This window comes from Motacilla alba, chromosome 21 (assembly GCF_015832195.1).
Source record: "Motacilla alba alba isolate MOTALB_02 chromosome 21, Motacilla_alba_V1.0_pri, whole genome shotgun sequence".
In the NCBI taxonomy this organism is placed as follows: Eukaryota; Metazoa; Chordata; class Aves; order Passeriformes; family Motacillidae; genus Motacilla; species Motacilla alba.
In genome coordinates, this window is record NC_052036.1 from 493,883 (window position 1) to 508,943 (window position 15,061).

A 15,061-nucleotide genomic window follows, 5' to 3' on the forward strand; every position below is an offset into this window, starting at 1 on the left:
AGGCAGAACCACCTCAGTGAGTCTCAGAAGTGAAATTTCTTAAGCCAAGTCAGGCTTGCAGGACCTTTTTCAACTGGCAGTGAGGACTCACTATGACAGCCTGTACTGGGGATAAACATTCATTACCACTGGGATGACAGGGACTGTACATCAGAGAATGGGGGAACAGCCCACCAAAGCTGTAGTCCCTCATCTACTCAGGCCTAAACCAGCCATGACATCTATGTTTCAGGACCTGACTCCATCTGCTAGACCACACAGGTACCATGCCAGCACTGAACACAGGCACATTCCACATGGACATACTTCAGAGACTGCTGGCTACAGGCACCACTGGACCCTACTCCTTCCTATCTCCTATGGTTAAGTTTAGAAAAAAAACAATTAGCACAGAGGGAAGGAGGGCTAATTAACACACAGGAACAAACAAACAGTTCTACCAAACCATTTCTGCTCTTTAGTAATTATTAGCCAAGTAATTCATAAGAAGTATTAGTCCGGCCACAGTTTCTCTGCGCCTCCATCTCCCCACCCTTCCTCTTCTCCCAGTCAGGGATTTATTAAAATTAAACAGATTAGATGGAGCTCCTGATACAAAAAACTGTTCAGCGAAGCCTGCGGTGGGGAAGTGCAGAGCAAACACCAGAGACATTTGTCTCTAAATTGCTCTAAATACCTTCTGCAAATGAAATTCTAACCCAGCTGTGTTGAGAGAGAAAATGAGGACTAACTGGTCATTGTCAGCACAGAAGAAGATCAGGCAGTTATAATATTGCACGATATACTGGGGGCTAAGGATCTCTCGGCAACAATAGATTTTGTATCAAGTTACCCCGGGTAATCAGCACAGCTTTTAGGCTCAGCTTTCCCTTGCTTCATTGCTTCGATGATAGACTTGAAATCCCCAAGCTTTTATGATTAATTACTCCCCGTAGGTCCACATATTTCAAGGAAAAACTCATGGTGCACAGCGACCAACAGGCTCCAAATTTTAATGTCATCCTGATGGCAGGGCAGGGCAAGCAACATCCCTGCGTGATTGGAATGTCCTCTTAACTGGCACTAGGACAAGCAGGGAGAGGATCACACTCAAAATGATGTGCCCCTGAACTACTCGTCATGACATCATGGCCAAAACACAAGGCTGCCATTCCCTTCCAGGTTCTCTGCTATTCAGGATGAGCAAAGTGCTGCATAGACTTGAACTCTCCAGCTCATGACTTCAGGTCTCAGGCATCTCAATGAGCACTTCATAACTCCAAACAGAAAAATACATATTTCATAGGCTTCCCTACTTTTCAAAGCTCAAGATCTTTAGCTTTAGAATTTGATGTACCATGAAGTACTTATGACTTCAATGTGTATGTGGGTCACTCCCCTCTGAAGTTTGGAATTTGTATTTTCAGTGTCATTCCAATACCTTACAGTGCTCCACAACGCACGTAATTAACAGTTAGAACTGTTGTTATTTATGTCTTGTGGTAAGCAATATGGTCCCAGGACCGTAGCAAAATATAGAGTGAATCACCTGGAATGCACTGCACATCGTGGAATAAAAACTTTAGAAACAAAATAGGAATAAAAGATAGTTCCACTATGAGTCAGAAAGTAAAACAAATTCTGTGTAGGCAATGACCAAAGTATGCTGCACCTCACTAAGATGATATAGGATTTGTCAGGATCTGCTCTATCCCTGCTATAGAAAAGGGCTAAACTCAGTCAGTGGTTTACCATTTCAGCCTGAAAGTCAGGTTGACCCCAAGCTTGACCTTAACCTGACCTTGTTGACTTTTACCAGGTTCTTTGCCTCTCTCTGGCTCTCTTTGGAAACATTTGACCTTTTCACCCAGAGATTGGCCATTCTTATGCCAGTGTCAGTAAGGTTTGAACTGACCAGCTAGTCCACAACTATGAACTGTCCTCATTGCAGAAAAGATCTGATAACAGTTAAACAGAAATTTCCCATGTGTCTTTTGTACAATTCCACATCTGGTGCAAATATTGCACTAGTCAGTTGGAAAGAAAAGAGACTGATATTTCTTATAAACCTCAGATCTTCTTTTGGGACAGACTAATTGCTTTGTCTGTAACTTTTAATATTCCACAGCAATACATTTTGACTTTACATTAATTCAAGGTCCCTCATTATCACTGAGATCACAACCTAAAGAGTTCATACCTTTCTTCTTCAGGAATGCTCTTCTGGTTGCAAGAGGACTTTGGCGGACCCGTGGATTCTGTAAAAATTTCACTGCTGTCACAATCTGAGGAGGGTAGGAGGATTGGAGAAAAAGAAGAGAGAAAAGATCCAAGTTAGGCATGGTCAAATCCCTATTTTATATTAGGCACTGTGGACTGCAAGGTAAGTCAACACATCCATCACATGGAGATTGTCTGGAGACAACACCAACTTTCAGAAATGGTTCAACAAGTATCAGAGTTTGTGGTTTAACTAAGACAGCACAATTATGGTGTTTAGCCTAGAATTTTCTTGTTTAATTACTTTGGGAGCAGCTCTACCTGTATAAAAAACTCCTTTAAGACTATTACATGTTTCTGTTATTTACATTGTGATCGTCTTACCTAAGTTGGCTCCTACAGTTAAAGCAAGCCTTGAGTCAACGCAAGTGATCTGTAACAGTTGGCTTATTGTAAGAATGCTTCCTTTCTATCTGACTTAAAGCTCCCTGCAGATTCTAAGAGATTAAGGCCTTTTCTGCCATCATTCTAATTTATTGAAAGCAATAAATAAACCCCAGCTTCTCATGACTAGAGAAGAGGCGGCTTCACATGTTTTGGATCACATAACAACAATCCAAAAAGTCACTTGGAATGACACAAATGGGTAGGCAAGTAGTTAAATTTATATTGCACACCAGCAAAAGCCACAGATGACTTTTGTCTACAAACTGACTTCTACATCCTTCTTTAAGGTGACAGAGCACCTAACACAGAGCACTTACACAAGCAAAGGGAAAAGTCTAGGATAACACTCAATGGCATCAACAGCAGCAGCACTAGATGTTTACACTTCCATTTGGTGCCAGTGAAAGGTGTTTGATTTTTTTCTTCATATGGTAGTTCCATTTCCCACGTACTTCCCTATATTGTTATACATGCTATTACACGTTACTGCAGTGATTCCCTCCACTTTTATACAAAAACATCTGTTCTGACTGTGGCATCACCAGGAATAATGTGCTAACAGCACATCCATGTGAACTAGTGGAAGAGATTACTTCCCTTCTCTAGTGCTAAAATTAGCCACACTAATATGCTAGATCCATGTTATTCAGGTCTTTAAGAGTTTATCTTAAAGTACAGGTTCTGGAATTCTGTTCCAAAAAGGTTTCCAAAACTTTGACAGCAGAAAAAGAAGGGAAAATACAGCATCACTCCTGAAATCACTAAGTTTCACTTTGTGTTTGAATCAAACACTTCGAATATGCATTTCTGGTCAGAGAGCAAAGTTCTGATGGGTTTAATGGCACTTTCAATGTACTCCTCAGTGCATTCCATCAATGTTTTTTTCTTTTAAATTGCATCTCTTATTTCTTTAAATACATTAATCAGGCTAGTGTAGGCAAAACGGATCCATTGGACAATGCAATAAACATGAATTATCATCTATCCAACATGCATAATGGCTTAAAAATACATAATAGCAGGTGTAGTTTAAATGATTAGTTATTACACCTGTGGTGGGTCTGATTCAATTGGGGAAAATCATCTTTAATAGGTTAAAAGGTTTAGATCACCAGGCTTCCCTTAAAGTGGCTGTAGAGAGGGTATGATGGAGTACGCTGTCATTACTAATTCATTTAAGAAAAACATGGGGGATACAGCAAAGAACAGCATAAACGAGCGAATCCAATTTAAACATCAGGTAAAGCAGAAAACACCTTTTAAAAAAGCATGATAAATGAATTTGGAAGAGAGATGAAATTGACATATTTATTTTAACGGGAATTTGACAAAGTCCCAGCACACTTCAAAGTTGGGAGGATAAAATGAATGGGGTATTTTTAATTCTTTTCATTTTCTTGCTTTCCTGCATTTTTTCCTTAAGTTCCATTCAGTAATTTTGAACCGCAAAACAGCAGAGAAAAAACCACCCCACATAAAGTATACTTTGGCTTCATTTATGTGCACTTGATCTGTCTCCAGCTGAAATGCAGGTGACAGGCAAATCGCAGATTTAAACTGTGCTGATATTGCTGTGCCAGATGCAAAAATATAAAGCACCCAAACTAATAACATTAAGATAATATGCTGAATAAGAAAGATGCCCAAATGAGCAGACCGACAGACACATGAACATATCAAAGCCACTCTCCTTCTAACAATAATTACTTGTTTGTGTCTTCAGACACTCCTTAACACTCCCTCCCACATTTAGTGAGATAGACACCAAGGGCCTGCAGTCTCACAGTTCTGCAAGCTCTTATATTTAATTATCAATTTTTAAGTATTACAAAATCTGTGAGAAATAAGCAGTATTTTTCATTGCGCTAATTCAATCACAACCGTGTGACTATTTCATTGATTCTAACCCTTTATTAAAGCTTATTTTTGCCTTATAAAGATGTAAACATTTCAGTAGTAAATTTCAGTCCAAAATAAACTTCTATTTTATCTCTCCCCTGCATTACTTCCTGCATTATTCAGAGCCTTTTTAATCTTAAAACAGAACGAAATTACAAGCAACAACAACTCCATAAAAAGAATCCTGGACATGTATTCCTCCCTCCAGTAATCCCATGTTTCTCATACTGTGTTTGCATTTACCTCTGAACATTCGTTCTTATAGGCTGAGATGAAATGTCTTCATTTTTATAATTAATCTCGTATACATGAGTAACTTACAAAGCAATTTTGGCCATGTCAAAATGCCAATATTTTCAACAAACATACACAAGAATTTCCCTACCTTCTATGGATCATTTTCCTTGCACAAACAAGAGCAACTGCTCTCCATAATTTAAACAACAGAAAAAGGAGGAGGAAGATGAGAAGACTTGCAGTCCTATGTACAGCCAAAAAAATCATGTGGCAAATAGCACTGTGACTCAGCTGCTAACATTGTTCCATACTATTTCTGTAGCATTTGTAACACTTCTCCAAATTTTTATGGTATTAGGACACTGCCAAATAACGAGCATTGTATCACTGCATTGATTCTTAGATGGCCAGCATGCACTGTCATGCAGAGTGGCTTTATCTAATGCATCGGGTACTTGTATTAAAGAGAGTGTATTTGGTTTTTAAAAAGCCAGTCAATCCCATAAACTTGCTTCCCACCTCTCCTGCAGCGACAGGATCCACAAAGACATCTTTCTGACTGGGAAGAGATGGGTGGAATCCTGCAGCAGGTCATGTCCTACAGTTTGATTTTCCAATTAAAAGATCAATGTCACTATTCATAGATTATATTTGCAACTGGACAAATTACATAAATTCAGGCCAAATATTCTGCTTCAATGTCAGAAATATGAAATAAAGTCAGGAACTTTATTGCAGATGCTATGGAAGAGCAGAGGGCTGGCAAAATTCTGGTCCAAAGCACAGCACTTGGGCATTAACTTAGCAGCCAAGGCCCTTCACTCCTAATTTCCCTCCCTTTTGTGTTAATGGGGAAGATAAAGACAGCCTTATTTCTTATTGTGCTCAAAGCTGCAGGGTTTCCAAGAAAGCAAACTAAGCTACTTTATCAGTTGCTTGCATTAAAAAAATAAACCAAGAAATTTAAAGTACTGTGGCAAATGCCTATTCTTCACCAACTCAGAAATAAAGAAACAAAATAACAGAAATATAAAAGATCTTTACCAATAAAAGTAACAAAGGATTTGGTAAGAGAGTTCCACATGGAAAACAGACTCAAAAGCCACCGGGAGCACAGCCTGTAAGAGCTCTAATAGATTTCCTAATACTGGGAACCCTCTGTAGGTTATTACTAAACAGCATTTGTTGATAGACTGAGACTTTGAGATGACCTGTGATGTAAAGGTTGGGTCTGAATTATACGTTGCAAGGGATGGTATTTTGTCTTTCTGAGTGGATCTGTATCTGTTTAAAAGCAACACTTCTTTTCATTAAGCAGAGGCGGCTCAGGCCATGAACTATGCACAGACAGTTTACATTACATGTGCGGAAGCAATCAACACTGGCAATATACATGACGTATGTAAAAGAAGTTGGAATTAATTTTTTTCCAGTGTATTAAAAAATAATAATATGGCAGTATCAACAAACACTCAACCTATTTCAGCCAGAGCAGAAGGCCACAGCTATAGGGCAAATGGAACTGATCAATATATTAGCCTACAGCAACACCCCCTCAGTGTACGGCTGTATGTTTGCAAGGCTCGGAAGATTAAATTGTCTGTGAAAGGTTTCTGCACTCCTACTCTAAAGGAGATACCCAGAATCCTGTTAACAAGCATCAGGCTGAAGCCAACTTACGTTTTAACAAGGGCTGACTTAAAAGCCTGGCACAACAGTGAACAAGAAAACCCCTTGCAACAGAAATGCTGTGTTTTAGTAAGAAATCAGTGCCCTGCCAGGACTAGCTTGACAAATATGGTTATCGGTGGCACACGGAAATAGTTGCAAAGCAGCTGTTAATCAGGGAAACACATCACAGAACGCTGATGCCAGCACTCGGGAAAAATGCAAGGGGCTAATTATGAAGCCATATATCTCAGTAAGGAGGCACCGCTGCCGCGGCCCGGCCGCGCTCCCGCCCGGCGCGCCCGGGACCAGCCGCGTCCCCCGCCGCCAGCCAGGGCCGGAGCAGCGCTTGACAGCTCCTGCGACTCCACCGAAATTAAATGAAAACCTACAGAACCCCAGGAATCATTTCGGTTGAGATATAACCTAGAAACCTACAAAGTTCGGCAGGTCTCAAAGTTGGACGGAGAAAAGTTTAAAAATGCTGTAACAACAGTGGCAAAGCCCTCTCATAAAACAGCGAGGGGGGGGGAAAAAAATACAGTTGAAAGCAAGATTCATGGGAGGCAGAAAAGCAAGATTCATGGGAACAAAGGCAAGGAAGAACACACTTTGAGCCATATATGAGATGAAGAACCTGGAACTAAGAGAATACAGAATAGCAGCCAAAAAAAAAAAAGAAAAAAACCCAAAACACCAAACAAACACACACACACACACACAAAACGACCAAAAATAGCCACAAAAATACCCCACCAAAAAACCAACCAAAAAAAGAAAGTAAAAAAGAAAAAAAAAGCCAAACCAAGGGGAAAAAAAATAAGAAAGGGGAAATACTAGGTGCTTGGAACTTGGACTATGAGTGACACCTAACTCAGCGGCACCCACATGAAGGTTGAGGAAACTGGCCCTGGCCGTGTCCCTGTCACAGGTCCCCCTCAGCCTGGAGAAAAAGAGTTCGGGCAGAACCTTTCTGCTCTCTACAACTCTCAGTGGAGGCTGTAGCCAGGTGGGGCTTGGGCTCTTCTCCCAGAAAACAAGCGACAGGACAACACATAGTCTTAAACTGCCCCTGGGGAGGTTCAGGTTGGACACCAGGAAGAATTTGTTCACAGGGTGATAGGACATCGGGGGAGGCGGTCAGGGAAAGCCCGGACGCGGCTCTCGGTGCGCTGGTGTAGCTGACCGGGCAGTGCTGGGTCACAGGCTGCACTCCACGGTCCCGGAGGTCTCTCCAAGCCGACCCCGTGAGGGCGAGGCCCCGCGGCCCCGGGGCTCCCTCACGGCCCCCGGGTTCCCTCACGGCCCCCGGGTTCCCTCACGGCCCCGGGGCTCCCTCACGGCCCCCGGGCTCCCTCACGGCCCCCGGGGCTCCCTCACGGCCCCGGGGCTCCCTCACGGCCCCCGGGCTCCCTCACGGCCCCCGGGCTCCCTCACGGCTCCGGGGCTCCCTCACGGCCCCGGGGCTCCCTCACGGCCCCCGGGGCTCCCTCACGGCCCCGGGGCTCCCTCACGGCCCCCGGCCGCGCGGACCCCGCGCGCCCCCTGGCGGCGCAGCCGCCGCCGCGCTCCCGCCGTCAGAGCCCCAAATTAAGTGTTTTCACTCAGTGGAAATGAAATGTTTTGCAAGATGAAACAGAAAGAAAATTGAGGTTTTAGGTAATTACTAGTTGGCATTTACATATCACAGGCTGGTTCAACACCTATTCATTTTCCTCTTTTATTTTCAATTTTTTAAAATTGCTCATTAAAACGAACACATGACAGGGACGGGGGGAAAAATTGCTCTTCCTCTTTTTCCTGAGGACTACAAAATCCAGATCTACTTTAAATACATTTATCTATAATTATCACATACAAAAAAGCCTTACTTAATTTACATGAATAGGGTGACCAAAAAAAAAAATTAAAAAATGATAAAAGCCAGAAGAAACCGCATGTGAGCTGTCAGAGTGTTGTGCCTGCGGAGCGCCGGGGCCAGGCTGCAGCGAGCAGCGATGGAGCAGCTGAGATCCCCGGTGCTGTGCCACCGCGCTGCCATCCATCGCACCCTGCGGCTCAGCTGGCTCTCGGCTGCCTTCCTCCCCTCAGCACTCTGCCACGACAAACAAGGGACTCCACACAGTCCCTGCTTTCAACTTCTTTGTTCCAGGAGCTACTCCACACTTCCTCCAGCTGCTCCTGAAGGCGTGACCTTTCCACCTCCTTCATTCACACCGAATAAGCCTTTCCTCACATAACCTCACCACTTCCAGGGATCCTGCTCTGCAGCTCCAATCACGCTTACACGCTCTCAGCTCGGTGTATTCTCCGCTCAGGTTCCCTTTGTTCAATTAAATACATCTATCCCATGCAAAGCCCTTCGTTTTCCTGCACCCTTCAGCTTTTCCTTTAATTTTAACCTTGTGAAAGTCTCGTTTAACCCCACACAACGCATTTTAGGATACAATTTCTATGAAAAATGCTATATAAAATAAAGTTTTATTGTATCATATGTTAAGGACATAAAACATCCCGGATAGAAGTGTACAGGAGCTGACATGATAGACTAATATATTTTAAGGTCTATTGTGTAAATATGTATTTAGGGAATTCTAAAGCATGGTATTATTGACCCAAGTCTCTCTTAAAACACATTGATATATGGAGTAAAAACCCTTATGAAAAGTAGCAACTTCATCTGTGTAGTAGTCACCTTTCAAAGTGAAATATCTGTCATCTTCAGTTTTTTACAATTCGATTGAGAACACAGTGGACATCTTGACAAAATTCCTGTCTCTTTAAGAGGAATAATATTCACGCTAAAGTTACATGCATAAATCTAAAAAGAGGCAGAAAGTTTTATGCGTACATTAAAAGAAACATACAATAACTATTTTAATTTGCAGAGAAAATGTGCTAGATAGGTATTTTTTTACTTCAGAAATACACCTCCAAATGAGACTTCATAACATCAGGCTTAACACAATAAAAACTGTTACAGGGAAGTGATAAATGCTGGAAAAAACATCTTATAAGAAATATGAGCAGAAGAGCAAACTAAATGTATTAAACTCATAATGCAGCCATAATAAATTAAACCAGTGAGCAGCATGAACCTTTTTTCCTAGAGTTCAAACATTTTAACTTTTTATTGAAGAGAAATCATCTCACTTTTGGAGGGAAAATGAACTTTAAAACCCCCTTTTTGTCCTTCTGCCTAAGCTGAAGCTGCAAGCTGCCTGCAATCGCCAGTACCACCAAAGAAGGAATTGCAGCGAGCTGAGCAGGGGGGTGCGGGGGTACTGCCTGCAATCCAACTGGCAGCAATTGTTTGGAGTTGTGTTTGCAGAGGAGGGCAGTGACGTCCCCGCGGTGGGACAGCCCTGGGAGCGGAGCTGTGTCTCACAGAGCAGGTGACAGAGCTGCTCCCCTGGGAGAGCCATGGCAAGGGCACCACGCCGACCCCACGGCACCCACCAGAGACGCCAGACAGCCGGTCAAAGCTCAGGAGAGACAATCAGCTTTTTATCCCTTCCCATGACAGTTCCCAATTTCCACAACTTGCTTCTCCCTCTGGCAGGAGGAAGCTGAGGGATCACTGGGGCTGTGCTGTGAAATTAATGCTGTTTGAGCTCAGTCTCTCCAAAGGAATGCAGCAACCTAGTGTCCAAGATGCTCACTACAGCAGAACTAGGAGCAGTCCCTGGCTCCACAACTGGAAAAAATGTGTGATCCAGGTTCCAGGGGAGCAGATGACAGCACCTCCAACTCTCACCTTCTTCACTCCTCTCTCCATCCCTGTTGCCATTACTGCAGAGCTCAAATAAAGCAGCTTTCAGAAGAAATCCCCTTCACCCTGTTCCCTTCACATGTGTAGAATGTAAAAACCAATGAAGCTGTAATTTATTACGTTTTCATTCTTTTAACTGCAGGGCAGACAAGGACTGCAGGACGTTCATCCACATGATAGGGAGCTGGAGAATGTTGTGAGGATGGAAGCCCGTGTCACACCTAATAACTGTGCCCCAGTACTTAAAATCACTATTGAATGGGAGACTCCAGAAAGCTGAGTCAAGCAGAGATGCACCAGAACAGGAGCACTGTTCACACTTCCTCAGATCCTCCTAATTCCACAGTCAAGGGACTGGACAAAACCAGTAATGCAATGGTTTAGATTTCGTTTAGTCCTATTTCATAGTCCTATTTCAAGAACCCCATTTCACAGAATTTTTAAATCACAGGAAATTTAGAATAGAGAATGAATGTCTTCCTTTCAGCAGTAAAGCCCCAATTAGGGCTGAAGTCAGGGGGCTGTGATGACGTTAGGACAAGGAAGATATGAATGACAGAATAAATATAGGAGATACTGGAGGAAACTATCTGGATCATCAGAATCTAACACACAAAAGGTTTCACGTTGAAAACATTAAAGAAGCTGGAAATTGCGACAGGTGCACAATAAATCATGCAAACCACAGCAGTTGGGAAGAAACAGCAAAAGGAGAAGGACTTAAAATACTGTAAGACCTTTTTGTTAATTTATTTTTTTACTTCGAGCTCTTTGGGACAAGAATGGTCTTTTTCCTCTGCATCTGCACAGTGCCTGGTGCTGGTCTGCAACTGGCCTCCTTAACATTTATTACAACACAAATAATAATAAAGGCTGAGCAGACCATGCACTTTGTTCCTGCTGTTAATTGCCCCATTAAGGGAAAAACGAAGTAAGGGGCAAGAAGCCTGATTGGCCAGAGCTGCCCCGTCTGTGGGGACTGCAAGTGGAATAATTTTATAGATTCAAAAGCAGCTGCGTCCCTTGCCTTTGTCCAGTTCTCAGCAGAACAGAGCTCACATCACACAATTCCTCCTGCAAATCTAGCAACTTGCATGACCAGCCCCAAAAGCTACTGAGCTTCCTTGTTGATTCTTAGGTTGCTTCCTCTACAACAGGGGTGAAACACAGTAAAATGGCAAACATAAGGAACATTTCCATGGTAGCTGTCCAGACCATAAATATTCTGCAAACAATGGGCCCACTTCATTTTCCCCTGGGGTCAATCTGGCTTTGTTCATGGATGTTACATTCCCTGCTTAAAGAAACAAAGCATAGAAGTGTCAGGACAAATCCAGGATGCTGCTCAACCTATACAGCTCTGTGCATACCAAAAAATTGTGTGTACCAAGAGCGTACTGATCACCTACTCTGCTTTCTCACAACAACTGAGTAATATCCCACCATCCTAAACTGAGTTAAAACATCCAGGAGAATTAATTCTGCGGAGAATTAAACTGATGCCTGTGTGCTTGTCCCAAATTCCTACACAGAAATTTGGGTCCAAAGCAGGAAGGCCTGAAAAATCAGAGACAGTTCAAAACAGCACTTTCTGCTGGGTTTTATTTTTCTTAAACCTTGGCACAGCCAGCACATGTCAGGGACTATTATAATTATGCTCTTTATGTGCTGAAAAATTAATAAACAATTACTCACTTCAGGAAAAAAAAAGAAAGCAGCCATTTCCTTGACAAATGCTGCAGAAAGCATCAACAATCTCTCTGAAATCTGGGTCCACAGCAGGGAATTAGCACCAAGGGAAGAACGGCCACTGCTGCTACAGACTGGAGCGACTGGAAACCCAAGGCTGTAATGCAGTTTTCACAGGAGTCTGCAGCTGATCCAAAGGAGCTACAAAGCATTTTCATATCTTTGTAACAGAAAAAAGTACATTCAATCTTTAATGCTGCTTTGGCTCAAGTACAGGCCGGTCAATCGATTTCTATCAAGCCACAGAGTCCAAAATTTGGTGTTTGAAATGCACTAGTTTCAATCCCTCTAGGGCCAAAAAGGGCTTCTACACTGCCTTTGTGGCTGGAAATCCTCTGCTGTGGTAGGAAGTCAAGCTCACCTTCCCAGGAAACCATGACAAAGATAAAAAAATACACACTTTCCTGAACAAATGAATGAGACAGCAAACATCTGGCACCTTGATAAATTCTCACAGAAATTTATTTGCAGCCCAAATTTTGACTAAAATCTGCCATTCAGTAAGTTCTTCACTAAAATACTGGCAAGTACTGTATGAACTTCCTTGAGAACCATAGGGAACTTGGCACACTTGCACTGAAAGGCTTCCAATATTCTTTTAAAAATTAAATAAGCTAAATAAATCCCGTATATCCCTTTTTAAGCAGACCCACACTACAGTCTTCTCCCCACCTTAAATCAATGGTAACCCAATTCAAATGCCTTAGAGCTCTGTCTGAGAACTAGTGGAGAGATCAACGCTTTTTATCTTAAGGATTATGGATCACTCCCTGGGTGACTAACACACCCAGCAGCCCATTAGAACCACCACAAAGGGCAGCTGCTCCTCCTCCCACCCTTCTGACTTGAGAAAGCAGCATATAAAACTTCACCCCTTCACGCTGCAGTTCTCTGCCTGCCTGCCTTGTTTCATACTCTAAACACACCAAGATTTATTAACCTTTACAGTAAAAACAAATAAAATGATGATGAAGTAAAAACACTGTGATGTAAGGGCTGCAGCTAGCACCGTTTATCTGTGGAAATCCAATTAGTGCTCAAGTGGCAGAGATACCTGGAAAAGTGCTCACAATCGAATCAAAAAAAGATACAAAAACATTAACCTGATGGCTAAAAACTCCACATTTAAACATTTAAAGTAATAAGGGTGCTTTTATTGAGTATTTTCTATATTTCATTAGGTCCCAAATTGACGAGGAACCCCAGAGATGCATTTCCTGGGCTTTTGGATCCTTAGACCAAATGGTTGACTTTGCTGGTGGTGTTGTAAAACACAAAGAGTGTTTCTTGCTAGAGCAGCAAACTTCTTTCTGCAGTAGAAACTACAGCACCAACTGCACATCCAGGAAATGCTGGAAAGCCTATGAGGATATTCTTTGATCTGAGACATTCATCCTGTACTCACCATGATGTGAGCAGAAATGTTGCTGTTGTTGGAATTATTTCTGCATGTAAGAATATCTGAATTTACCCGTGCAGTTGTGCTTCACCAGAAGCTCTTCCCTCAAAGCCCTGGCCCTGTCCCTTGGCTGGGAAAGGGGCCACGCTGATGAGATGGCTGCTGCAAAGAAGAGTATCCCCTGCACACCTTGATGGGCTCAGCAAAGGAGACAGGAATGGAATAAATAGATCAGGCAAGCCCACAGCAGCAGGGCCCTCAGATTAGGTCTGATTACAAGACTTACAGAAAAAGCACACAGCACAACATCCCTGCTGTGCCCTCTGAATACTGTGACTGCTGCTTTCTGCCAGCATTAAAGTCACTCACATTTATTGAGAGAGGAATCAGGAGAGAGTCGCTGTCAATGAACAGAAGAGCAAACTTCTGAGTAACAAGCTCTCCAAAAGCACAGAACCAGAGACAATAATATTTCACAATTTTGGGAACATCCAATAGAACCTTCCCCACAGGTCAGCTTATGGCAGAACATTGCACTTGCCCCCAGTACACATTTCTGTGCACTGTCTTAGGCTGTACAGAGGAGCTGAATGTACACATCCAGAACTAACTGCATTGAATGCAAAATAAAATGCACTGAAATTCCATTCCAAGGTGAATTAACTGCATTAAAAGGAGCAAACTTCCTTGAAGTTTATACAGAAAAACAGGTTTTATTCTGTATTTTTCCATCTATTCTTAAAGTCCGAAGTCTTTATCACCTTTGCAGGGATATTTCATGACAGATCACCGTCTGGATTTCTACTTAATGCTAATCCTTAACTTTCTTTCTTTGTAATATGAATCCACTGCTCGGAAATAAATGTAAGATTCAAGAATATCATATGAACAACTTGAGCTGTATTTTTCTGGGTACCAGAAAATCAGTTATTTCCTGACTTTACTGTTTCCCTGGGCTGCCACTCCAACTCAAATGTTCTGAGCAGAGTGGCCGCATTTGTGGTATTGCCTTTCTGCAGAGAATATTCATGAATTAGCTTTCATATGCCACAGAGTGCAACTTGTCTTTAGGGAGAAATTTCTACATCTCTTTAACTTTCGTGCTTGTAGCAAATTACAAAGAGGAATATGATACCCAGAATTTGAATGGTGAAATATAAGTGTTTATAAAATGTTTAACATAAGAAATTGAAGAAAAAAAAAACCCTGTACCAAACAGATCCAACACAGCAAGATTCCCCTCCTCTCCATCCCCTGTAACCAACAGGGATGAGAACAGGGTGAAAATCAGTGGTGAGAGACCTCCTGCTCTTGTCTGGAGTATAAAGAGTTCTGGTTTATTATTCTGCATTTGCATGTGGCAGCAAATGCGTAAATGTTTTAATAATACAAAAATCCCAATAGAGTGGAGGAGGAGGATATGAAAGAAAGAAATACAAGGACATTTACCTTCTTGAGAGTGAGATAGAAAGGAAAAGAGAGAAGGAAGATGACACGATAAGGGACAAAGCAAGCTTTTCTGGTGTATATCTGGAAAAAGCTAAAAGAGAAATCATTAGGAAGCCCATCGTGCATCTACAGCGATACAGTGCGGATCAATTCATTTAACACTGCCCTGTACATTTACAGAAAAGTACTTTTGATATAATAAAGGCTCATAAACACACAGAAATTGGGTTAGACCTGTTTCA

At 42.2% G+C, this 15,061-nt stretch overlaps 1 protein-coding gene across 1 annotated transcript in view; it reads right to left on the minus strand.

Annotated features, from left to right (window-relative positions):
- Positions 1-15,061, minus strand: part of PEX14 (peroxisomal biogenesis factor 14) — a 66,666-nt gene that overhangs the window by 33,242 nt on the left and 18,363 nt on the right. Inside the window, exon 3 of the mRNA XM_038159666.1 lies at positions 2,180-2,264. Coding sequence (XP_038015594.1) covers positions 2,180-2,264 — 85 coding nt within the window. The remainder of the gene's footprint in view (positions 1-2,179; positions 2,265-15,061) is intronic.